Source organism: Artemia sp. Qi Xiang Cuo, chromosome 4, assembly GCF_049724085.1.
Source record: "Artemia sp. Qi Xiang Cuo chromosome 4, ASM4972408v1, whole genome shotgun sequence".
In the NCBI taxonomy this organism is placed as follows: Eukaryota; Metazoa; Arthropoda; class Branchiopoda; order Anostraca; family Artemiidae; genus Artemia; species Artemia sp. Qi Xiang Cuo.
This window is the reverse complement of record NC_142797.1, coordinates 50,308,243-50,334,437: the sequence shown is the minus strand read 5'-3', so window position 1 is coordinate 50,334,437 and position 26,195 is coordinate 50,308,243. Positions and strand designations below refer to the sequence as shown.

The 26,195-nt window shown below is 37.0% G+C and overlaps 1 protein-coding gene across 5 annotated transcripts in view; it reads right to left on the bottom strand.

Moving 5' to 3' along the window:
- Positions 1-26,195, bottom strand: part of REPTOR (repressed by TOR) — a 95,685-nt gene that overhangs the window by 38,292 nt on the left and 31,198 nt on the right. For 2 of the 5 annotated variants that reach the window (XM_089088356.1, XM_089088353.1), the window contains exon 2: positions 5,950-6,259. In XM_089088356.1, the coding sequence (XP_088944482.1) occupies positions 5,950-6,089 (140 nt within the window). In that variant the 5' untranslated portion in view covers positions 6,090-6,259. Of the gene's footprint in view, positions 1-5,446; positions 5,508-5,949; positions 6,260-12,578; positions 12,595-20,467; positions 20,519-26,195 lie in introns of those variants that run through there. The other 3 variants (XM_089088355.1, XM_089088357.1, XM_089088358.1) reach the window with 3 other exon arrangements.

Sequence of the window (26,195 nt, the reverse complement as noted above, 5' to 3'; positions counted from 1 at the left end):
AAAAATGTTTTTACGGCCTTATCCCTTTCCCAAGACATAATATTTCCAGTCCCCTTGCCCTCCCAAAAACCTTCCTGAATTGTTTAACCCCATTCTTTAGTCGTTCTCGAGATATTGAAGACACACTATTTCAATAGTTTGGCTGAATATACTGTTTTTCGATTTACCTCACTGCTTCACCGTGAATAGATTCGAAATTCCTAAGCTAATAGTTCGAAAACTTCAAGGCGGATCGGAGATTTGCATTTTATAACTCCAACACTTCTAATCTTTAAACACAAAACATAAACATCTCTTGCGTCTTCTATCAAAAAATTACTGAAAGTTTCAGTTCAACCGCAGATAAGCAGTTTAGATAAACTGAAGAGAGTGAAGACCTAAGTTTTTTTTATACCTTTGACCATCCCCCAAATCGAAAATCGAGATGCATTTGGCTCTCCAACACTCCTTGAAAATTTCAACGAAATTCCACAAGTTGTTCCTGATAATGCAGATACGCTATTTTGATAACCCGAATAAACACAATTTCTTCTATTCTAAATCACTACTTTGCCGGAAATAGATTTAGTGAAACAGCGGCTGCTAGTGACAAAAACGTTGAACAGATTGGAGACCGAATCCTTAAAGAGACCCTAGACGATCAATCATTTTGATCAAAAGCTTCCGTCAATAGATTGACTCAAGCATGATTGACCGTCCAGGAACCTGTATGAGGCTTGAGTCAAGCGTTGACATTGATTGATAGAAAGTTTGAATGACTAAATCATTTTGATCAAAAGCAGCGTGTTACATTAGCTTTGGTCGAGATTGATGGGTTTATTGAAGGGTCGATTGAAGGTTGATTGAAGCACAAGTCAATCAATTGACGAAAATTTTTATTCAAAATTATTGAATGTCAAGGGCCTCCTTTAGACCCTCTGCCTCTGTCCCCTTTTCTAAGCATAAATTTGAGGTCCATTTAGCTCCCAAACACTCCCTGGAAGTCAAAACTTGATTCCCCAAGCCATTCCAGAGACGTTGCAGATGCAGTAATTTGAAAACCTTGCACCAAAAAATGTCTTTGGAATTACCTCACTACTTGGAGACATCAATTTTAGCCACTTCATTTGAGGTCCACCTAAATCTCCAACACCTCCTGAAAGCTTTAACTTTTTCTCCCAAGATAGTCTTGAGATTTTGGAGATACCCTATTTTGTTGAACTGGATAAATATAGTCTTTCGATTTACATTGTTACTTTGCTGTAGACTCTATTCCCACAAAGGCTTAATGTGCCAAAACTTTCAATCAGATTTGAGGAAAATGTGATTAGTTTTTCTTTGTCCACTCCCTGAGCTAAAATCCAAGGTCTTAACCCCCCCCCCCCCCACACAAAAAAACACTAACTTACAACTTGATCTCATAAGCCGTTCCCAAGAGAGTGTAAAAGAATAAAACAAATAAATAGATTCATAAACAAAAAAGTTATTTAATTATCTTTTTGATTAGTTCGATTGGGATGTGTGAAATAATTGAGCTAAATATTTAAAAATAGAAATGAAAAACCTGGTGCAATTGTTAAGCGTATCTTCTCTGTAAATTGGTGTAAAGACAAGGTTTTTCATTTGGAGCATTTTGGAATTTTAAGCATTTGGGTGGGTTTTTTTTTTTGTTTTTTTTTTAGAAAGAGAATTTGTGGTAGAGAGGGATTTTGGAGTGATTGAAATGTAGTTTTTGTTGAATTTGTTGAAAGTTTAGTTCTACCGGGGAAGGGTACCCTATGACGGAAGGACACCCTGAAAATACGGCTGAACAGTTTTCTTAATATTTGGTAATTAATAGTAGAATACTCCAAAATTATTTCTGTTTAGTTATTAAGTGAGAAGAGGCGATATTATTACAAGAAATGCGCAGATATACTATTTTGATGGTCATGCCAAATATAGTGTCTTTTAATTTACGTTGCTACTTAACTGTGAATATAGAGGTCCCATGAGGTCTTAAAGTGCAAAAGCACAAAAGTAACCTATGGTGCGAAAACGTTTAGGCTGATCGGAGACCTAAAATATTTAACTCCTCCCCCAACAGAACGTTTTGGTGAATCAAACACAATTTGTTTAGTCCCTTTCCTCAGCCCAGCTTATGCTTTGAAGTCTCTTTCCTCTCTCGAAGGGTACCTGGAAATTTCAACTCATCCCTTCATCTCACAGTCAACTTTCAATTTGGATACAGGTTGTGTCTGATGATCTACCTCTCCAAATCAAAACTTGAACAAGGGCTAATTTATATAATTTACAGTAATTTCTCCAGGGGCTCTGAAAGGTATAGTGACCCTGGAAACATAGCAATTAGATCTTTAACGCTTTCTGAATAAAATGACTATCACAAAATTTGGACCCGATATCATTCGACTTATTTAGGGGAGGGGGGTAGCAAAAAAGGGCACGAGAGACTAGTTTCCCTACAATCACTTTCGGAACCTATAGCTTCTCTTTTTTTTGGGGGGGGGGGAGGGATCTTCCCATAAATTTTTGTATATTAGGCTTCTCTTGGCCCACGGACTTGCGACTGCAAGTTTCAAACTGAACAGGGACAAAAGACTTCTTTGCCTAGTTCCAGCCCCTACCAAACCTCCCACAACAATATGTTTGATCCAGTAAGAAAACATACTTTAACAATTGGGCAATTTGCAATATTTACAGCCCTAGCCCAAAGGGCTGTGGGGTTATGTCATACCCAAAGGCTTGTTTATTTTTCCTTCCGACTACTTTGAACAAAGTGGGTTCCTCAAAATTTTGTTCTCACGTTTTTGGGATTACCGGGTTGGTCAGGTAGCGAACAAGGCACGGGAGGGGGGGGGGGTCGTTGCCGACCAATCACTTTCGCTAGTTAAAAAAAGGGGGTTAGAAAATTTAATTTACGAGTAAAGGAGCCCCCTCCAGAGTTTCTACTACCATCCCGTTCATGCAAAGTGGCAGGGGAAAAAACAACAACAACAAAATATATAATAAATTGAAGGCTTATGGCCCTTTACTTAAGGCAGTGTTATTACCCTGCCGTTGATTACAAAAATACCTTTGCGATTTTGCAGGACCGAATTACAACTTTTGATATTAAGTTCGTTTTTTAGATAATATCGTAAACTGAATCAATATTTAGACTACCAAAATCTTTGTTAATTGCCAATCCATGATTTTTTTTTCCCTTCTTTTTTACTGCTTCAATAGCCCATTCCGTAAAACCTTTAGCTCGTAAAAATAGCTATCATTTCCTCAAACTAAACAAAATGGCCAGGTTGAACAAGAACTATGCTCTAGCAGAGCAAAAAAAAAAAAAAAAAAAAGGTTTCAAGACTTTCTAAATTTGAGAGCTTTGTCTATGGAATTGAGGTGCTCAATAAATCGTTTCAAAAATTGCTGGTGAGCACGGCCAATGTAGAACGTATCACAAGAGCAACGAATACATTCTGGCTCCGAGATTACCGCATTTTTTTTCTCTCTCAGAATTAAGACAGCTGTCCATAGGTCTCATTGATTTAAAATAAGTTTCAATTTCAGTTTGACTCTTTCTCACAACTCTATTTTTTGAAACAACAAAAAACTTCAGCGTAAAGAGCGAGGCGTTGAGGAGGGGACAGCCCCTTTCATATACGGAATAATTTCTGTTCGTTTTAAGTTTAATGTCGTTCCTTACTTTCAGTTGAAAAAACTTGTTTTTTAAGTTTAATTTCTGAATGTTTTTAAATTAATCCAGGTTTTGATTTTGGCTCACCGTGCATGAATAATTAAAACGAAATTTGCATATTAATCTCACTTTTTTTTGCTAAATGGCTTTCTCGAAAGTTGTTTAATTTTATTTACGAACGTTTCTATTAGTAATAAATATACGTAACTTACAAATTAACTTACGTTACGAACTTCTATATCCGTATAATTTTGTTAAGTATATGAGGGGGTTCCCCCTCGTCTATACCACGCTCTTTACGCTAAAGTTCGAATTTTTCCGATTCTTTAAGAATGACCCCTTAATCACAAAGGTCGTTAATTAGAATAAATAGCTCTTATGAAAGTACTAAAAAAAACTTTAGCGTAAAGAGCGAGGTATCGACTAGAAGGCGCTCCCAATCATATACGTAATCGTTTCTGTTCGTTTTAAGTTTTGATGTTGAAAAGTTTTCAGTTAAAAACTTGTTTTTTATGTTTAATTTCAGATCGTTTTTTTCAATAATGCTGGGAAATCCGGCGCCCCCTTCATAGCAATGTCCCTTCCCCATGAAAACTTTCTCCATGGAAAAATCCTCCCACGTAACCCCAAACCCCCCGATCCCTACCAGAAACAAGTCCCCCTGAAAACGTCCGTATACTTTCTAATAGCCAACACTATATGAAAACATTGGGCAAAGTTCATAACTTGCAGCCCTTCCGCCGGGGACTGTGGGGGATTGTCATCCTCAAAGACATAGTTATTATATTTTCCAACCATGCTGAACAAAATGGCTATCTCAAAATTTTGATGGGGTGACTTTGGGAAAAAAATGAGCGTGTAAGAGGGCCTAGATGCCCTCTATTTTTTGGTCACTTAAAAAGGGCAACAGAACTTTTAATTTCCGTTGGAATGACCCCTCCTGCAATATTCTAGGACCATTGGGTCGATACGATCACCCCTGGGAAAAAAAAACAACAAACAAATAAAAACGCATCCGTGATCTTTCTTCTGGCAAAAAAATGCAAAATTCCGCATTTTGCCGATAGGAGCTTTTAACCTCTACAGTAGGGTTCTCTGATACGCTGAATCTGACTGTCGATTTTCATTGAGGTCCTATGACTTTTAGGGGGTTTTTCCCCCTTTCTTCAAAAATAAGGCACATATTCTCAGGCGCTTAACTTTTAATGGGTAAGACTAAACTTGATGAAACTTATATATTTGAGATCAGCATAACAATCTGATTCTTTTGATGTATCTATTGGTATCAAAATTCCTTTTTTTAGAGTTTCGGTTACTATTGAGCCGGGTCGCTCCTTACTTACAGTTCGTTACCACGAACTGTTTGATAGTTGAGCGGCATCGTATGTTGCAATAACAATTCAGTTTTATATATTTAGGCTACATGAAATAACAGAAAGAGACAAAGCAAGCATGATAAAAATAACAATAAGAGCCTCCATTCTCAGATTATAGAATTTCCAGTGACCACATCTCTTTCCTTATTTACCAGACTTTTGGCGAAAAATACAGATCACATCCCCTTTGATACATCCATCGGGGGGGGGGGGGGGGTGCGGATATTCGGAGAGAATCTACAAGAGGAATATAATGGTACTACTTTTTTGATTATGAAGTTTTAACCAAAAGGGTCCAAGTAAACACGAACCATTTGTATCATCGTAAAGCCACCGCTACCGTAAAAAGTATGCATCAAAGTGACAAAGAACTCTTTAACAACTAGTTCATTGCTTGAGCACTACTTGCCTTTCTCAAGGGTCGGATAGCAGAAAAAAAATGTCAAATAAATCCCAATTGACAAAATATTTCTATTCGTATAAGTACAAGAAACTGAACTGGACATCAACAACCGCGTTATTATGTTTATAAAATCTTTGACATTCGTCCAATTTGGTACCAAATCCTGCTGACTAAAGCATGTGACCTTTGAATTGAAATGTTTGCCAGAAAAAGATATTTGCCTTCCAAATGGCTCCAATGTGTCGATAATTTCTCTAAATTTCACTAACAATACCAGAACCAGGATCAAAGCCGGATATTTTATTGATATCATACAGGGCTATGTGACTTTATTACTCTACTTTAGTGAAAGGATCTAAAAAATATGTATCTAGGACTTGGGACAGTAGAAAGAAACAGTTTGACCAGAATAACTAAGAAAACAGCTGTCGTAAATTTCTTTTTAATTTAACCCTCAATGTTGTTGTGTTTAATAATAAAGAAAAAGAGAATAGGCAAAACAAACTTACGGCATATTTTCGTCAATGAATGACTCTTGTTTCACCAGTACATCTGGATTTAAACTTTGTAAATTTTCGTCATTAGAAAGTAGTTCCGTTAAATCAAATATTGGGTCAAACCCAGCCATTCCAAAACTAGGAAGCGTCATAATTACAAACAGAACTTTTAAATCACTTTCACAACGTTCATAGAATAACTGACTTTTCTTCTATGCACAATAGCTTCTCGTTATATCACAGAATTTGTTCTTCGACAATCACGGTTTTGGACTTAAACTATTTCACTGGTTCTGAATCACAGATCTTGTTATCGTTTTACCTACCAAAAAAAAGATAAATGAGCGCATACGTGTAATAAATAGAAAAAAAAAAACAATTGTAATAAATAAGAATATTAGTCACACCAGTCAAGGTGAACAGAGAGGGTATAGTTGTGATACCTCATAATGCATTTACAAATAGTGTGGTTTTGATACACAGGTACCGAATACATTGTTACACAAGGGCGGATCAAGGATTTTTTTTCGGGGGGGGGGGGGTTACTAATTTTTTACTTTTTCGGGGGGGGGGGGTAATAATTTTTTACTCAGTTTTCGACTAATTATACTGATTTTTACCTAGGTTTTACTAATATTCGACTTATTTTCGACTCGGTCAGAAATTTCGGGGGGGGGGGGTTCAAACCGGGTAACCCCCCCCCCCTGGATACGGCCTTGTTGTTACACCTAGGTTTGTGTAGTAGGTTCAAGGCAACGTAAGATTGCAGCCTTTCATTATTTTCTCTTTTTTTCAGGTTATGAATACGAAACTAAACAAGAACAGGTAACCATAAACAAACCAATTTGAAAGTTGAACTCTACATCTGCACAACTTGTATGACACTTGTTCGCCAAAGCTATAAATATGGAGTCTAGCAACTCTCTGGGAGAGGGGGGAGGGATTCTGGTTTGCTTCATCAACTCCCATTGGCGCGACACTCATCACGTTGTCTAAATTACAACCTAATAAGATTGAATTGAAATCTCAATCTAAGGGGCACAAGGCCCCTGCAGATCAAATTGTTTTTTTACACCATAAAATGTTAGTGGCACATAAAACGTTAGCTCTTTTCTGTGGCACGATGTTTTTTTTAACTTAAAAAGGTACTGTAAATTTAACTAATCTAATTTAGGCAAATATCAGCAGTCAGTTTATTTGCGTAAACTTCATAACCATTTACGTTCCACAGGCTTAGAAACGATGGATTTTATTCATTTTAAGTTTCAATTTCACTCCTTACTCTCAAGGATAAGTTTTTTCTTCTTTTTTTTTTGCTGATCATGGTTGCAGCGGTAGCTGCAAACTAGTAAAGAGCGAACAACAGCCCATCCCATAGTAGCCAAAAGTTAAAAAACGCGTTTAGAAAAAAAACTGCCGTCTGACACTGATTCAGGAATAGTAATTTTATTTCCGCTCGTATTAAAAATAAAAGTTTATTGCGAAAAGAAATTTACGGTAATTTCGAAAAAAATCCTATATCCTCTTGAAAATGGCGTCAGATCAAAATGAAGAGTGCACCATTAGAATCAGCATAGTTGAAAACATTGTTCAGGGAAATAACAGTCTCTAATCTTGAACAACAAGGAAAATCACTATTTTGCATGGGTAGCTCTGATCTGTCTCCCTTTTTTTTCCAGAGCTAGAGGTTTACCAGAACATCATAGAGAGATGCTTAATAGCTCATTAAAAAGCTATTTCTTACAACTACGTGCTTTTCATAAGTTCCACTATATGCAAGTGCCATACGGCACATTCTTTGCTATTTCTCAAGGGGTGGGGTTAGCGGGCTACAAAAGACAGATGTTTAATAGCTCACATAAAAGCTGTTTCTCATATCTACATTTTCTTTATAAACTCCACCACTTGGAAGTGCTAAATGGCACTATTGATGCCTTGTCTCAGGTGGAAAAGCTAGGGGCTAGTGGGCTGCCAGAACTTCTTAGAGAGATGTTTAATGGCTGATTTGAAAGCTATTGCTTGTATCTACGTGCTTTTAATTAGTTTTGCCATCCGTAAGTGCCAAATAGCACAAAAACGGCACCTTTTGTCACAGTCCTTAAGTTGAAATGCTTCGAAGTATAAAACGGTACCATTGTAACAATTATGGTCCAAAACCCTTATCTGGAGATTTCCATGGACTCCTCCCGTATGCTCTGCAAGTGCCACATGGCAATAAAATTGGCCCTTTTCGTGCCATTTCTCAAGGGTTAGGGCTGTCGGGCTAGCAGAACATCGTAGACCAATATTTAATAGCTAATATCACTCATGTCTACGTTCTTCCTATAAATCCACCATCAGCAAGTGCCAAATGACACTTTTGGTGGCATGTCTAAAGTGCAAAGGCTGGAGCCCGTGGGCTACGAGAACTTTTTAGAGAGCCTCATTGTTTAATGGCTCATTTTAAATCTATTACTTATATCTACGTGCTTTAATCAGTTCTACCATCCGTAAGTTAGATATAGCACTAAAAACAACACTTTTGGTGCCACTTCTGAAGTGGAAAAACTTGGAAGCATAAACTGGTATTATCGTAATAATTATGTTCCAAAACTCTTCCCTGGAGGTTTACAAGAAGCCTTCCCGTTTACCTACCCCACCCATCCCCATTAATCATGGTTGCAGCGGTAGCTGCAACCAGCTTTTTCCCCTTCCCTCCCCCGAAGTCATACAATCACAATTTTGAGATAGCCATTTTGTTCAATATGGTTCAAAAGTCAAATATCTTTCGTTTTGGTGATGATATGACCCTCCTTAGTCCCTGGGAAAAGGGCTGCACACTGTGTCAGTATTGGACATATTGATATCACGCGTATCGGTATTGGCGTATTGGTATCGCAGGTATCTAGACATTTTAATAACTTGTATAAAAGATATCGCTCATATCTACGTCCTTCCCATAAATTCAACTATCACCAAGTTCCAAATGGCACTAAAAACGGCATTTTTGGTGTCATGTCTCAAGTGGAAAAGCCGGGGCTAGTGGACTAGTAGTATTTTTTAGAGTAATGTTTCATGACTCATTTAAAAGTTATAACGTATATATACACATCGTTTATTCATTCTACCATCTGGAAGTATGATATAGTTCTAAAGTCGATACCTTCGATATCCCTTCTTAGGTTGGAACGGTTAAGTTGGTATAAGACGATACGCCCATATTCATAATTATTGTCCTAACACCTCAAATGGAGTTTTGCAAGAGCATCTCTGACATGTTCCTCCTCCATGTCCTCTTATTAGGCTACGCTATTAAGGTAACAACATTAGTATATCAAATCGGATTATTAGAAGCGTGGACCTGAGGGTATAGCGTTCGACTTTGAAATAGTATCTTGCGTTCGATTCCTGCTTGGGTGTTGTCTTTTCAATTATGGTTTTCTCCCTTCTGTACGATTTTTGTAAATGTTCATCACTGTCTTCGTAAATGTGATGCATTCATGTTTTTTAAGCTTGTCCCAGGAAGGTATTTGGTCAAGCATTCTGATCCAAAAGGGAATATAGGACATCCAGTTCATGGTTTGCAACGACATTCTGAGTAGATCTCTAAATCCATACCCCATCGAATGGTGTACTTTTTTCAAAATCCTGTGGGGGGGGGGTCAAAGGTGTAGCCAATTTTCCTAAATCAAGTGAAAATGACAGAGAAAAGTGAAAAAATAGCCGTATATCAATAAAAAGGTAAAGATTTACTAAAAGAAAACTGACCTGTTTCAGTGGATGCTTGAATTATGCAGGCTTATCTTAGTTTTGACAACATTTTTGGAGAAACTAAATTTCAGCTGGGAGGGGGGGGGGATGGACCAAACTGGAGTCTGGAAAAAAAACTGAGGTCTGGGAGGGGAAGTTGTCCCCTCTGCCCCATAGCAAATCACGCCCCTGACCGCAACCCCCTTCCACTTAGGGGTTGGAGAAGTGCAGGCATGTGGTTCTGGAACCACTCGAAGTTGTTTATTTAAAAAAAGGATCACTTATTGTTATTCTTTCTTAATCCAATTATTTACTTGACGATTCCACCGTAATATTCTCTCCATACGAAAAATTGTGCATCCAAAGAGGATGAAAGACAAATAAAAACAGTTCTCTAGGAGAATGTAGGAAGTTAATACTAACAGTGAAGGAATCTAATACTAATAAGATTCCTTCACTTCGAACTTATCTACAAAATAATCATGAAATGTCCTTTTCAGATCCAAAGTGACAGTAAATCATTGAACTGAGCTCATTGTGCAGAAATGATGCCAAATTAAACAAAAAAATAAATAAAACAACAATCTAAAAATGCTTTACTTTTATACTGTTAAAAGTGTCCTTAAAAGGCTTACTATTACCGTACCAAAACTCCTATATTGTTTTGCGTTTTCAGTAAAGCACTAGTTTTCTGTAATCCTACAAACATGGGAAATATCACCAGTTGATTTATTTGCATTAGTTTTATTGATATATGTTAGATAGGCTGTGAAGAAGTAATTTTTGTTCGTTTTAAGTTTCAACTTCGCTCTTTACTTCCCCTGGAAAAACTTCGTTTTTAAAAAAATTAATTTATGCAAAGGATCAAACCAAGTCTCGATAGAATAGTTTCCAGGAAGCTCACGTTTTAAGTCAAAACCTAATCACGTGGGCAACCGATAACGTGACTAACTTACAGCATTTTACTGAGGCGTTGGATGCCAACAAAAGCCACGAGAAAGGTTTTCTGGTGCAGTGAAACACGTGGTATTTTGCAAAAATGACGTAAGAGTTAATTGTCAATATATATTTAGCAAAACAAAAATTTAGCAGAAGTTATTTATATCTATGAAAAAGTTATATATTCACTAGTTACAATGAATAGTTGGATAAATCCAGCAGGCGAACATTTTGAAATAATGATAGAAAAGTTGATCATAAGCCTTTATATTTCCGAAGAAATGTTACAACAGTTTGTACAAATGTTTCGCAATATTGGTTTCCCTTCGAAAGACGCATAAAATTTTTATTTTGAACATCATTGTTATATAATCGAACCGAGACATGCTGCACATTGATGTAAGTTAAAATATTCCCTTTTTAGAAGTCGAACATATTATGAACAAAGGAAATAATCTGGTATTATTTATTGTAGCCGGCCATTTTTATTGCTAAGATGATAAAAATAGCCTTTAAATCACTATTCGAGGAGATTCATATTGCTTGGAAGTGGAAACAATCATCAAAATTAACTGCCATATGGCAGTTAATCATTATGTTCTTTTGAGTGGAGGAGGGGATGTATGTTAGCAGAGGCCAAAATCTCTGTTACAATCGAACATCGTCATAAACGCAAAATCCGGCAACTTTATGCAAAAATCATTAAAATTAAAGGATAAGATAGATTATGGATGTGAATTTGTTATTACCCAAATTCAAGTTTTTGGCTAAAACATTTTTAGTCTTCTGATATTCCCGAAGCTAATGGTTTGAATTTTCACAAGGTGTAAGTCTCTTCACCTCCTAGGTATATGGGCTCTTAAACCAGCCACATAAACAATCCCCGAAACGATTGACCCGGGTAAGTAATTGACCCGGGTAAGTTGGGTAAAATATAGCGGGTCTGCAGGCAAAATAGGTTAGCTGCAATTATTCTGCATATTATGAAGTTAGAATTGTTTTCTAACTTCACGCTGTCCAAATACTTAATCCCCCCATCCCCCAATGTGCCAACATATAGTCCAAATTATATACTTCCAATGTATTCTGTCACCCGTCACTTGTTTCCCACTGAGCTTAAGCTATTTGTTTCTTAATACAGACATATAAAACCGGTTTGTTCTCGTGTTTTACACAGCGTAAACATGAGTGTTTGCGGTATAAATGCATAAGCATCAAATACCTTTTTTTTCTTTATTGAAAATGGTTTTTTTTAATATTTTAATTGGAAAACCAAAAACAGCAAAGTTGCCCCCCCCCCCCCTAGTTGTTGAAAAATACATTTAGGCTCCCCCTATTTGTGTGTGAATAGCGCCATTGGTAAACAGCATAGTTGAAGTTTAATAATGCATTAAAATTTTTAGTTAATTCCTTATTCTTTTCGGTAAATAATACTTTCACCCAATTGCCTTCGGCTTCCTTGATTTAGTCTGGTCTACAAAAAACTATTTGCTGTTAAGATATTGTCAAATAGTTCGTGATAAGGAACTATAAGTAAGGAGCGACTGTGACCAAAACTCTAAAGAAACTAAATTTGTATAACAATAGATACATCCAAAGCGGATTTTCTGTGGGGGAAATGTTCGTGGGAGGGGGCGGGGGAATTTTTCGGAAAAATTTTTTAAGATACTTCCAATTTGAAACAACTACGAGTATCGAAAACTATTAATCGACCATTCTCCTCAACATGCCCTGAAAGCTTCAAATTAATTTCCCAAGCCGTTTCTAAGATATAAACCCCTTTGACATACTTGGCTGCATATAGTGTTTTTTCTATTTAGTTCAACATCCCCCTCACCATGCCTGAAATATTAAAACTAATACCCTTACTCGTTCCTTAGATATGTCAGATATGTCCTTCTAATCAATTGGACACATAAAGTGTCTTATGTCTTAGTTCAACCCACCCTCCTCGACATACCCTGAAGGTTTACCTTACCAATCCTGAGATATCGCACACAGATACGTTAGGCAACCATGGATGTCCATGCCGTCTTTTGATTTAGTTCAACATGCCCCTGGAGCTTCAACTTACGACCCTTAGCCATTCTTGAGACATTGCAGATGTGTCCTTTTGACAACCTGGATGCAAAGTGTGAGCAAAATGAATGAACTCTTAGAGGTTTTGCGAGTTCAGGGTGCTAGAATAGGTTTGAAAATTAATCTTAAGGAAGACTAAGTCACTAAGGCTAGGAATAAGTGAAGATGAAAAGGTGACGTTTTGCGAGTTCGGGGTGCTAGAATAGGTTTGAAAATTAATCTTAAGAAGACTAAGTCACTAACGCTAGGAATAAGTGAAGATGAAAAGGTGAGGTTGGGTGATGAAAAGATTGATCAAGTGGGCACCTTCACTTACCTTGGTAGTATTTTTAGTAAAGATGATGGGAGCAGTGAAGATGTTAAGAGTAGAATAGCCAAGGCTCAGAGTGTTTTTTCACAATTAAAAAAAGTTTGGAAGAATAGGAAGATAAGTCTGCAAACCAAGATTTGAATATTAGAAGCTACAGTGTTGACAGTAGTCAAATATAGCTCTGAAGCATGGGCGCTTCGAAAAGCGGATGAAGATTTGCTAAATGTATTCCAGAGAAATTGCTTAAGGATTGTTCTGGGTACCCGGATGACTGACCGTATTTCAAACAATAGGCTGTACGAAAAATGTGGTTCAATACCTCTCTCTAGGGCTATAATGAAAGAAAGGCTGAGATGGCTAGGGCACGTTGTGCAGATTAAGGATGACAGATTGCCAAAAATTGTCCTTTTTATCTAACCTTCTAGGGCTAAACAGAGAGCAGGTCGTCCTCGTCTGGAGTGGTAGGATATCATAAAGAAAGATTTAAAGGAAATGGGAACTTCGTGGGAGGGGGTAAAAAGGGACGCTTTGAAAAGATTAGGATGGAGGAGGAGCGCACTTTGCTGTTGGCCTCAGGCGGCTTGGTGCTGCAGTGAGTTGTTAGTAGCAGTAGTAGTCTCCTCAATATTCCCTGAAACCTTCAGCCTTTCTGACACGCCCAGGATCATATCTTCCCCGTTCCCCAATAACAAAACCCCAATGTAAACAATGAAAAAATTGCATAGCTTATAACCCTTACCCCAGGGGCTGTGGGGTGAGAGGTCATATCATGCCTGGAGGCATAGTTATTGAGCCTTTCAACTATTTTTTAACAAAATGGCTATCTCAATGTTCGATAAGTATCGAGGTGGGAGGCGCCTAAAGAGAGCGAGAGGACTGGTTACCCTCCGACCCCTTCTGACTCTTGAGAAGGCACTAGAACCTTCGATTTTCAATCGAATGAGCCTCCTGTGGAGTTTCTAAGACAACTCCTTCCATATGAAGTGGTCTGGTGAAAAACAAAAACAAGAGGAAATACGTAGTACATTGAACCCACATTGCTCTTTACTTAGGCAGTACTAATGCCTAAAATATTGCTAATATTTTGTTGATGGTAAAATGTTTTTTATTTTGTAATTTCCACGTTTCAAAGACCTGCTATGATTATTTAATAAACATAGGTAGCACAATAGCGCTGCCTAAGTAAAAAACGATGTTGACGCATTGTATTATTTATTTTCTTTTTTAAGACCAGGGCACTTCGTATAGAAGGAGTAGTCGTAGAAACTTCGAAAGGGACTCATTCAACTGGAAATTGAAAGGGTTAGTGCCCTTTTCATTAGTCTTGAGATCGGAGGGCAACCAGCCCACCACGTCCATCATTTTCCCGAACAAGTCCGTAAATTATGTCTTTAAGGATAACAACCCCCTCCACGACCCTCAGGGCAAGGACTGCGAGTTATGCCCTAAGTTTTTATAGAAAGGGTGGCCGTATAAACTTCAGAGGGGGCTCAGTGAATTGGTAAGCAGAAGTTCTAGTGTCTTTTTAAGGGTCAAAGTGATCAGAGGGCAGCTATCCCCCCAGACGTCGTATTTTCCCGAAATGCATCCAATAGCAATTTTGAAATGGCCATTTATTAAAAAATAGTCTAAAGATCATATAATAAGGCTTTTGGAGTTGAAACAAACCCCTGAGCCTTGGGGCGAGTGTTGTATGTTACGCCCGGGGCCATTTAAGGTTCTTATGAAAGGGATGGCTGTATAGACTTTAGATGAGGCTCATTTGGTTGAAAGTTGGAAGTTCTAGTTCCAGTTTAAGAGTCGAAAGTGATGGAGGGCAACTAGTCCCCCCTCCCGACTACCCCTCTTTTCACAAAACGCATCTGTTTGAAATTGTGAGATAGCCATTTTGTTCAAAACAATCCAAAGAACATATAAAAATGCTTCCAGGGTTGACACCTCCCAGAGCCCTGGGGCAAAGGTGGTAAGTTATGCCCTGAGACATATAAGGTTTTTGTAGTATGGGTGGTCGTATAAACTTCAGATGGGGCTAATTCGATTTGAAATTTGAATTTGTAGTGCCTTTTTAAAGAGTCAAAAGTGATTTGAGGGCAACAACCACCCCCCCCCACACGCCCATCATTTCCCAAAACAAACTTCCAAACAAAATTTTAAGACATCCTATGTTACTGTTACATATGTTACTGGGAAAGGTATGCTACTGAGTACTGAGAAAGGTTTTCGTAAATGGAAAAGCAGTGTGGTCTAAGAAATTATTTACTTTTCCCAAAATACGTTTGGTATCCAGGTGAGTCTTTCAGGAAATGTTGAGGGGAGTGTTGAACTAAATCAAAACATGATATGTGTATATGGGTTGTCAAAGGGCGTAGCTCAGGAATGACTGAGTACATTAATTTGGAACTTACAGAAAATGATAAGGAAGATAGATGATCAATCGACCAAAAAGGCAATATTTGCACGCTGCCATTATTACAACTACCACTGCTTCTACTGTAACCACAACTACTACTACTACTACTACTACCATTACTATCACTAAAACTACTACTTCTGTAGCGAGTAGCCTACTACTAGGGCTGAGGATATTGAAATAAACATTTTAGGAAACGTTAAGGGGAAAGTTGAACTAAAATCAAAATATACCACGAGCATACAGGTTGCTGATACGAACATATCAGCATTCTTTTTGGAACGGCTTACCGAGTCAAGGTCAAACTTTCAGGGCATCATGAAAGGGATGTTGAACTGACCAAAGGGCAAGATGTACATGCTAATACCGCTACAAATACTGCTGCTACTAACGTTAAGGGGAAAGTTGAACTAAAATCAAAATATACCACGAGCATAGAGGTTGCTGATACGAACACATCAGCATTCTTTTTGGAACGGCTTACCGAGTCAAGGTCAAACTTTCAGGGTATCATGAAAGGGATCTTGAACTGACCAAAAGGCAAAATGTATATGCTAATACCGCTATAAATACTGCTGCTACTACTACTACAAATATAACACTAACACTGCAACTACTTCTACTACCACCGCAGCTACTGTGATACTAGTACCGTTCAGGCTAAGTCTATGAAGGTAAAATTTGAGAGAATAATGATGGCAACTGATAAAAGACACTATGCGGATTTAGATTGTCAAAAGAGCGCATCTTAAGATTTGATTTGTGTATTAAGTTGGAACTCTCAGAGGATGTTTTAAGGGGAAAATCAAGAGACCAAAAGACAATATGTGCACGCTACTACTAATACTACTACCGCTACTACATTCACTAGTTCTACTACTACTATTACTATTGCTCCGACTACTAATTTTATTGCAACTAAACGAATATATAGATTATAAAAAACACAAATCGAAAATGTCATAGCAATGGCTAATTGTATTAAGTTGAGTCTAATACTTCTACTATGAATATTATTACAACGGTGCCTAAGGGTATGAAGGTAAAATTTTCAGGAGTTTTTTTTGGGGAAGGTAAACTCAATCACAACACGCCATCCGTATGCAGGTAGTCCAAAAGACATATCAGCAATATCTTAGGAACAGTTTTGTGAATAAAGTTAAAAACTTACAAGGCTCGTTGTGGGGGATGTTGAACTAACCAAAAGACAATATTTGCATCATAATACTACTGCTTCTACTCCTACATCTACTACTATTGCTACTATTATTATTACTGCTACTACTAATACTGCTACTAAAGCTAAAACTACTACTATTAATTCTACTACTACTACTACCACTACTACTACTAGAGCTAAGGGTATTAACGCGAAAATTTTGGCAGTATTGAAACTGTATTGAACTTAATCGATACAAACTTTGCCCACATAGGTTGTCAAGAGGACGCATTAGCAATACTTCAGGAACGGTTGATGATATTAAGTTGGAACTTCCATCGTGTGTTGAATTGAATGTTGAAGAAAACCAAAGGTTCTATGTGCATACTGCTACTAATGCTACTACTGATACTACAACTATTGTTAATACACAATCTAAGGGTATTAATGTGAAGCTTTCAAGGAATATTTAGGCGGATGTTGAACTAAATCAAAACGAACTATGATCATGTAGATTGTCAAAAGGGTGACAAAGTAATATCTCAATAATGGCTTACATTCTTAAGTTAGACCTTTCAGGGTAATTTCTAGTGGATTTCGAAATAGCCAGAAGACACTATGTGTATACTTTTAATACCACTTCTACGGTTACTGTAACTAATAACACTAAGCGCGTAAAATTCAAACTTAGGGAACGTTTAGGGGGGGGGGGGTTCAATAAAATGAAAAACTATATGCATGCAGGTATTAAAAGGACATGTAAGCAATGTCATAGGCGGCACCTCTCTAGCAGCACCATATCTAGTAATATCCTTAAAATTTCTAAAGGAGCTAATTCAATTGGAAATTAAAAATTCTAGTACCTTTTTTAAGATTCAAAAGTTCAAACTTTTAGGGAACGTTTAGGGGGGGGGGGGGTTCAATAAAATGAAAAAATATATGCATGCAGGTATTAAAAGGACATGTAAGCAATATCATAGGCGGCACCTCTCTAGCAGCACCATAGCTAGTAATATCCTTAAAAATTTCTAAAGGAGCTAATTCAATTGAAATTAAAAATTCTAGTACAACACTTCAAATCAAAATCTTGAGACAGACATTTGGTTCAGCATAGCTGAACGGTTCAGTAACTACATTTCTAGGGTTATTGGGTAGGTCAACCCCCCACAGTTACGCAATTTGCCCACTATGCTTAAAAACTAAATATTGCTTTAAAATTAAATCAAACCGCACTGCGTGTATGCTGGTTGCCAATAAGAGAGACTGAGGGTATTAAGTTCAAACTTTCGGGGATGCTTCTATTATTACTTCTACTCTTACAATTTAACTAAATCAAAAGTGTAAGTATATCCAGGCTGTCAAAGAGCATAGATAACATTTTTTCGGGGAATGGTATAAAGTTTTTTTCAGGTCAACTAGAGAAGGTACAAAACTAAATTAAACAATACTACCTGTGTCAAGATTTTCAAAAGAATGTATGCTCATAGCAATTGTTGAAAAAAGTTTCCCCAGCATACAAATATTAAATTCTTAAAGAAAAATCGAAAAGACTAAAATGATTGTTTTCTTTTTTCCTGAAAAAGACTTTCAATATAAAACGGACAGAAATTAATTTAAAGTACATTTTTTCCACAAAATAAATTTTTCAAAGAAAAGTCAATAGCTCCATTAAACCAAAATGAGCAAAATTAAAATCGAATAATCTACCAAGCGTAAAACAGATATGCCTTCTCAAGGCTAGTACATAATTTGTACTTTACTAAAAAAAAATTACTAATGAATGTGCATTGCCAGTTTAATATACACATGCTTATATTTGTTATTTTAAGTCTTAATAATTTTTGATTTATTAAAACTAAAAAAGTGAAAACATTTAAAAATATTTTCTTTTTTCTCAGTAAAATCAATCAATTAATCAATCAATTTATTCATTCAATAAACTTAACAAAATACACTTCAATATAAACTCCCCCGTAAGGCTCTATGGCTAGGAAAAAAACAGGGGAGAAACAAAAATAGAACATTGAATAAAATATTGTTGTTTATCGTCTTAGACTCGCCTAAATAGGCCATAAACTTCGTGCAGGTCTTTTTAAGGAAAAGTTGATGATCTGAACACGTCAGGAAAAAGACCATAAATGCACATTAAACACCATTTATCGAATATCAGTTCTAAACATCGTGATGTTTTGAGTTCCCCCGTACCTCAACCTTTAAATGTTTTAACAGCCGCAAAACGTTATTCTTTTGGTCAAGTGATTTCAGTATATTTTGAAGACTTTCTAGGACACCTGGATAAAATCCTTGAATCCGGGAATTCCTAAATTTGGTGATTGCCTGTGGATGTATGCGGGTCACCACACGCATATTTCCATCTACAATTTTGTCTCAGATATCGCCGGAGACATTATCAAGTGGAATACATTATGCGAGCAAAACCATGAATTTACGAGTAGTAAAGTGAAATATGAAAAGAAAATTTAAAATATTCCATTGAACAAAACTGGCTCTTCGTCAGCATTCAGTAAGCTCTATTCAAAATAGCGTACTTATCTGTTAGCCAGTACACACTCAAGAATATGGATTAATAAAATCAGACAATAACCAATTTATTGCTGTTTGTATACAGAGACTATTAGCTTCGGGTCAGTGGAAAACTACATTGTAGCTATATTTTAATAAATATTTAGTTGGTATTTGGTTAGGTTTGGTTATATTTTGCATGCAGCCCGGCTATACCTAACCCCCCAACCCCCCTAATGTGAAAATATACAGCCCAAATCATATATATCCTGTCTATCTCCCAAGCATCTCAGTTGTTTCAACCCCGTACTTGTTGGTACAAAATCCCCGCCCGTACCTGTAGGTACAAAATCCCCGAGTGTGTACTGACTAATAGATAAGTGACCTAAATAGTTTCGTATTTAATCTACATCAAGTAATTCAATAATTTTTCTTAGGGTACTTGTGTATTATACCGACCACACTGTTGTTCTTGATGTGTTCAGAATCGTTTCCGCTGTGTGCACTCGGAGATAATCAGCTCTGCCTCAGTGAGATAAACTACTATGTAAGTATATTTTATTTAAATATTTAATATATAGAGTTGTACAAGTTAGGTATTTAATATAATGCGTCCTGGGCAGCATGCTTTCCATAATTCTCTGTTGTAGTTTCCATAATTTTGTTACTCAAGTATTTTATTTTCATCATGTTATGGTATATTTCATTATGATTAACCTAACTTCACTTCTTGATGTGGTTGACATAATACACAAGTACCTTTCTTAGCTCACCACAAGGATATATTCATCTGAACTTCTAGTAGATCTCTGAGCAATTTGCCCAAGAAAGTCAAATGGAAAACCGATTCCTCAGCTATAACATGGGCACACGATAATGACACATTTTTCATAGTTGCTAACAAAATGTTTTCGTCCCATAAAACAGTTCATCTTCCTTATACTACGTAAGTCGCCTGACACCTGACTTACAAAAATATATATTAGGATACAGTGGGATCAGAGCAGAGGTAGACACAGGTTTGACACCTCAGAAGGGGTCAACCACGAAAATGCATTTTAGATTTTTACTAATCAATTTTTTGAAGAAAAAGCAGTTCTGCATTACTTTGGACCAATCCTGGGAAACTTTTCCCTGCCCCTCTCCCCCTATCAGTATGCTGGTATGATAAAGGCGAGAGCAAAGTCTGAGGCTAGAATTTAGTCGCAAATTCCCCTGTTGAGTTAGTCAATACTCGTGTAAGCCAATATCAGTTCCAAACAAATCATATGCTATTCTAAATTGCACATTTTTACAGAAAAGAAAACTAATAGATCTCAAGTCAAGAAAAGAAAAAAACTAGATTTAGCAAAAAAAAAAAATAATCATAATGATAACAAACCCTGGAATTGAACTCAACGAAAACTTGGACATTCATTCATCAATCCAGTAAAATCAAGAACATTTTAATTATTGAAGGTAAACAAGAAACTAAAATTTTGGCAATAACCTTAAAACCTTTTTGATTGGCTTATAGGTAGGCGGTTCTTGGCAAAATATGTCAACATATAGTTTGGGTTTTCCTAGCCTGAATTCCAGAAATAATAGATAAGACGAACAAAGATTGAGTCATATGATTAGCCTACTTGTTTCAGCGTTGTAGAAAGAAATAACGCTAACCAGTAACCAGTGCCCAGCAAAGATTTAATACACACAAAATACACTGACGTGTGTAGGCTAAGAACCCGTTTTTACAGTCCAGGTTCTTTCTCTAACCTCTTCATTTTAATTAAAGTGGAACCAGTATTCGACAAAACCACCTGGAATTGCAGAGAAACTAATTACATAATCATTACTTACTATTTTTGAGTGACAGTACACAATCTTTTTGGATGTACCCAAGTTTTTGCCTTCTAACAATTCTTACTGGACCTTAAAACCTATATACTATTTTACATCTATATTTTGACCCGTGACTTCCTATATCTGTAAGAAAACCAAAAACACGCAAGAAGTGTGATTTTGTGATTCCCGAAAACAAATGTGATAATTATCTGGGAGAAAAATCCTGTCTCTACCCAGAAAGTATTTGCAGGTTTTTCCCTGCCTCGAGAAAAATTACCTGGACCCCACCAAAGTTCCTCCAGAAATACAGATCATAAATTGTTGCATGATTATCATTTCAACCAGGGGTATTACACATCCACTTAACACTAAAATGTATGCATTTAGAAGTAGCTTTAATATAAGGAGGAGTTATGTTTTATTTAAGGTTTTCTCTCTTCTCGAGACATTTCTTCCGAATGTTTAGAAAATCAATAAATTTCAGAAACGTTAATTAGTAAAACTCTAAGCAATGAATTTAGCTTTCAACAAACCACAACTGACAATCTAGCATCTAGGGGGAATTTGAGGGGGAGGGGCAACTCACTCTTTTTTTGTTATAATTTCTATCGTTTTTGTCGTTATATCTTAAGTTGACTTCATTATCCGTTACAATTTCTGGTATTTTCATCTTTATTTCTTTCCTCACAGTAATCCATGATCGTGTCAGCTTTGACTTTTTATTTGAGTTAGTCTCTGCTTGTTTAAAATTTGGGATACCAAACTTCCATGGAAAATTTGTGCAAACGTGGAGAGGAAAGGCTTTTCGCTAACTTAGAAAGCTATTGTACAATCTGCATGAAAGCTTCTAGAATAGAGGTATTTCCAAAATTATGCTCCAGAATCAGGCGAAAAAGGAAGTACCCATCTCAACCACAAACTGACTTCTTCTGCTAGACGTAGATGCTACGTCAACGAAGCTTCAAGGAATGGATTTGCTGCCGTAATAAGGGAAGTTCGAGAAGTGTTTTCTAGCTTCTACCGCCACTACTTCATATTTTAACGCAACGAAGATTCTATGGAGATGGGCCTTAATTTTGGAAAAAAATAAATTATCAAACAGTTTGTGATAACGAACTGTAAGTAAAGAGCTACCCGCCCAATAGTAACAAAAACTCTAAAAAACGGAATTTTGATACCAATAGATCATATGCAGCAAATAGCGCTGCCTCAGTAAAGAACGATGTTGGCACAATGTATTATTTTTTTCCTTTAGACCAGGGCACTTCGTATCGAAGGAGTTGTCGTAGAAACTTCGAAAAGGGCTCATTCGATTGGAAATTGGAATGGCTAGTGCCCTTTTTAATAGCCAAAAGTGATTGGAAAGCAGCTAACACCCCTTCAACACCCACCATTTCCCCAAACACATCCAATCAAAATTTTGAGATAACCATTTTATTCAACGTAGTTGAGAGATCTGGAAATTATGTTTTTAAGGAGGGCACTCCACCCAGAGCTCTCAGGGCAAGGGTTGTAAGTTATGTCCTGGTGAGATATAAGGTTTTTATAGAAAGCATTATCAAAGAAACTACAATAAGGGCTCATTCGATTGGAAATTCAAAGGGCTAGTGGCCTTTTTAATAGTCGTAAGTGATTGGAGGGCAACTAACTCCCCTCTCATACCCACCATTTCTCCAAAAACATCCAATCAAAATTTTGAGATAGACATCTTCAACGTAGTTGAAAGGTCGGAAATTATACCTTTGAGGATGACACTCCACCACAGCCCTCAGGGCAAGGGTTGTAAGTTATGCCCTGGGGGCATATAAGGTTTTTATAGAAAGCATTGTCGTAAAAACTTCAAAAAGGCCTCATTCGATTAGAAATTGAAGGGCTAATGCCCTATTTAATAATTGAAAGTAATTGGAGGGCAACTAGCCCCCCTCTCACGCCCACCATTCCCCCAAACACCTGCAATCAAAATTTTGAGATATCCATTTTGTCCAACGTAGTTAAAAGTTCCGGAAATTAGGTCTTTGAGGATGATAACCCCGTCAGAGCCCTCAGGGCAAGGGTTGTAAGTTATGTCCTGGAGGGTATAAGGTTTTTATAGAAAGCGTTGTCGTATAAACTTCACAAAAATCTCGCTTGATATTAAATTAAAAGGGCTATTGCCCTTTTTAATTGTCGAAAGTGATTGGAGAGCAACTACCCCCCCTGTCATGCCCACCATTTCCCCAAATACATCCAATAAAAATTTTGAGATAGGTATTTTGTCCAACGTAGTTGAAAATTCTGGAAATTTTGTGTTTGAGGATTACAAACCCCCCAAACCCCTCAGGGCAAGGGTTGTAAGTTATGCACTGGGGACATATAAGGTTTTTATAGAAAGTTTTTTCGTGGAACTTTAAAAAGGGCTCATTCGATCGGAAATTCAAAGGGCTAGTGGTCTTTTTAATAGTCAAAAGTGATTGAGGGCAACTAACCCCCCTCTCACACCCACCATTTCCCCAAACACATCAAATCAAAATTTTAAGAAAGATATTTTTTTCTACGTAGTTGAAAGTTTCGGAAATTATGTCTTTGAGGATGACACTCCCCCTAAAGCCCTCAGGGTAAGGGTTGTAAGTTATAACCTGGGGGCATATAAAGTTTTTTTATAGAAAGCATTATCGCAAAAACTTCAAAAAGGTCTCACGCGATTGGAAATTGAAAGGGCTAGTGCCCTTTTAATGGTTGAAAATAATTGGAGGGCAACTAACCCCCCTCTTACGCTCAGAATTTCCCCAAACACATGCAATCAAAATTTTGAGACATCCATTTTGTTCAACGCAGTTAAAAGTTCTGGAAATTAGGTCTTTGAGGATGATAACCCCCTCAGAGCCCTCAGGGCAAAGGTTGTAAGTTATGCTCTGGGGGTATATAAGTTTTTTATTTATAGAAAGCCTTGTCGTTAAGACTTCAATAAAAGCTAACACTATTTGGTAATGAAAGTATTAGTGCTAATCTTATTGACCAAATGTGATTAGAGAGTAGCTAACCCCCCTCTCCCTTCTACTATGTCCCCAAACACATCCAATCAACATTTTGAGACAGGTCGTTTGTTCAACTAGTTTATAAGCTCTGGAAATGATGTCTTTGAGGATGACAAACCCCCCGAACCCCTCAGGGCAAGGGTTGTAAGTTCTGCCCTAGGGGCATACAAGGTTTTTATAGAAAGCGTTTTCGTAGAAACTTCAAAAAGGGCCCATTTGATCGGAAATTGAAAGGGCTAGTGCCCTTTTTTAATAGTCGAAGTGATTGGAGGGCGACTACCCCCCTCTCACGCCCAAATTTTCCCCAAAACTTATCCAATCAAAATTTTGAGATAGCCATATTGTTCAACGTAGTTGAAAGTTCTAGAAATTAGGTCTTTGAGGATGACACCCCCCACAGCCTTCAAGGCAATAGTTGTAAGTTATGCCCTGGGGGCATATAAGGTTTCTTATAGAAAATGTTGTCATAGAAACTTCAGAAAAGGCTCATTCAATTGTAAATTGAAAGGGCTAGTGCCCTTTTTAATACGCTAGTCGAAACTGATTGACGGGCAACTAACTCCCCACTCACGCCCACCATTTCCCCAAACACATCCAATGAAAATTTTGAGATAGCCATTTTTCAATGTAGTTGAAAGTTCTGGATATTATGTCTTTGAGGATGATAAACCCCCCACACCCCTCAGGGCAAAAGTTTTAAGTTATGCCCTGGGGGCATATAAGGTTTTTATAGAGAGCGTTGTCATAGAAACTTCGAAAAGGACTCATTCCATATTTTGAGATAGTCATTTTGTTCAACGTAGTTGAAAAGACCTGAAAATTATGTGTTTGATGATGGAAATCCCCCCCACAGCCCTCAGCGCATGGGTTGTAAATTATACCCTGGGATGTATAAGATTTGCATAGAAAGCATTGTCGTAGAAACTTCAAAAAGGGCTGTTTCGATTGGAAATTCAAAGGGCTAGTGCCCTTTTTTATAGTTGAAAGTGATTAGAGGGCAAATAGCCCCCCTCTCACGCCCACCATTTCCCCAAACACATCAAATCAAAATTTTGAGATAGCCATATATTTATGGCTATCTGAAGAGGTTTAAAAAAACCTCTTTTCCATACCATCCAGAGGTAAAGATCTTGGTACTTCTTTTTAGAGGTTTCGACAGTTTCTTTTTCTTGTTAAGATTAGTCAAATATTACTTGTAAATTGTACAAGCAAGTCAGAAACTAGTAGCCAAGTTACTAGTTGTCTACTATAGCCACTAATCCTCTCCTTGATTTTTATCAATTATTAACTAAAAAAAACTTTTTCAACAAAATAAGTTTTTTTTAAAAAGTAAAGAACTCCATTAAAACAAATGAACAAAAAAAAAGAATCAAATCATCTACCAAGAATACAACTACCACAAATCAGTATCAATGAATAAATGAAATCCAAAACAAACAGAAATTAAAATAAATAACAGAGTCAAACTCAAAACGAGCAGAAATTAATATAAGTAGGGTTCTAAGCCCCATGCTTTCTAAAAGCCAGAATAAATTTTGTACTTCACTGAAAAAAATTTAAATACATTAACTGATAAAAATGTGCGTTGTCTGTTTAACATATACGGATGCTGATATTTACTCCGTAAAATCTTAATTGATTTTTGATTTCTTGAAGTTAAAAAACTGAAAGCATTTGAACGAAGTTTTTTCAACTACGTTGAACAAAATGTCCATTTCAAAATTTTGATTGGGTATGTTTGGGGAAAAGATGGGCATGAGAGGGGAGTTAGTTGCCCTCCAATCATTTTCGACTATTAAAAAGGGTACTAGCCATTTGCATTTCCACTCGAATGAGCCCTTTTTCAAGTTTCTACAACAAAGCTTTCAATAAAAACCTTTTATGCCCCAGGGCATAACTTACAACCCTTGCCCTGAAGACTGTGGGGGGAGTGTCCTCCTCAAAGACATAATTTGGTACTCCTGTACTAAACGGACTCTTTTATATACTGCAATGGAAACTAGTCACGAAAAATCCGTTTTTGACGGGATAATTCAAGACACCGTTATAGAGTGAGTAACAAAATGTATAGCGTGGTTTTCATTGCGTATACGATATTTAAACTGTTGTTTTTTGGGGTTTAGGGAACGAAAAAGGTACCTAGGTTAGGTTACGTAATAATATATGCTATGCTTTACAAACCCTACACCCCCCCCCCCCTAATGTGCAAATATACAGCCCAAATTTGTTTCTAAACTATTATATATTTATCCTACTCTATTTTATTTCGTT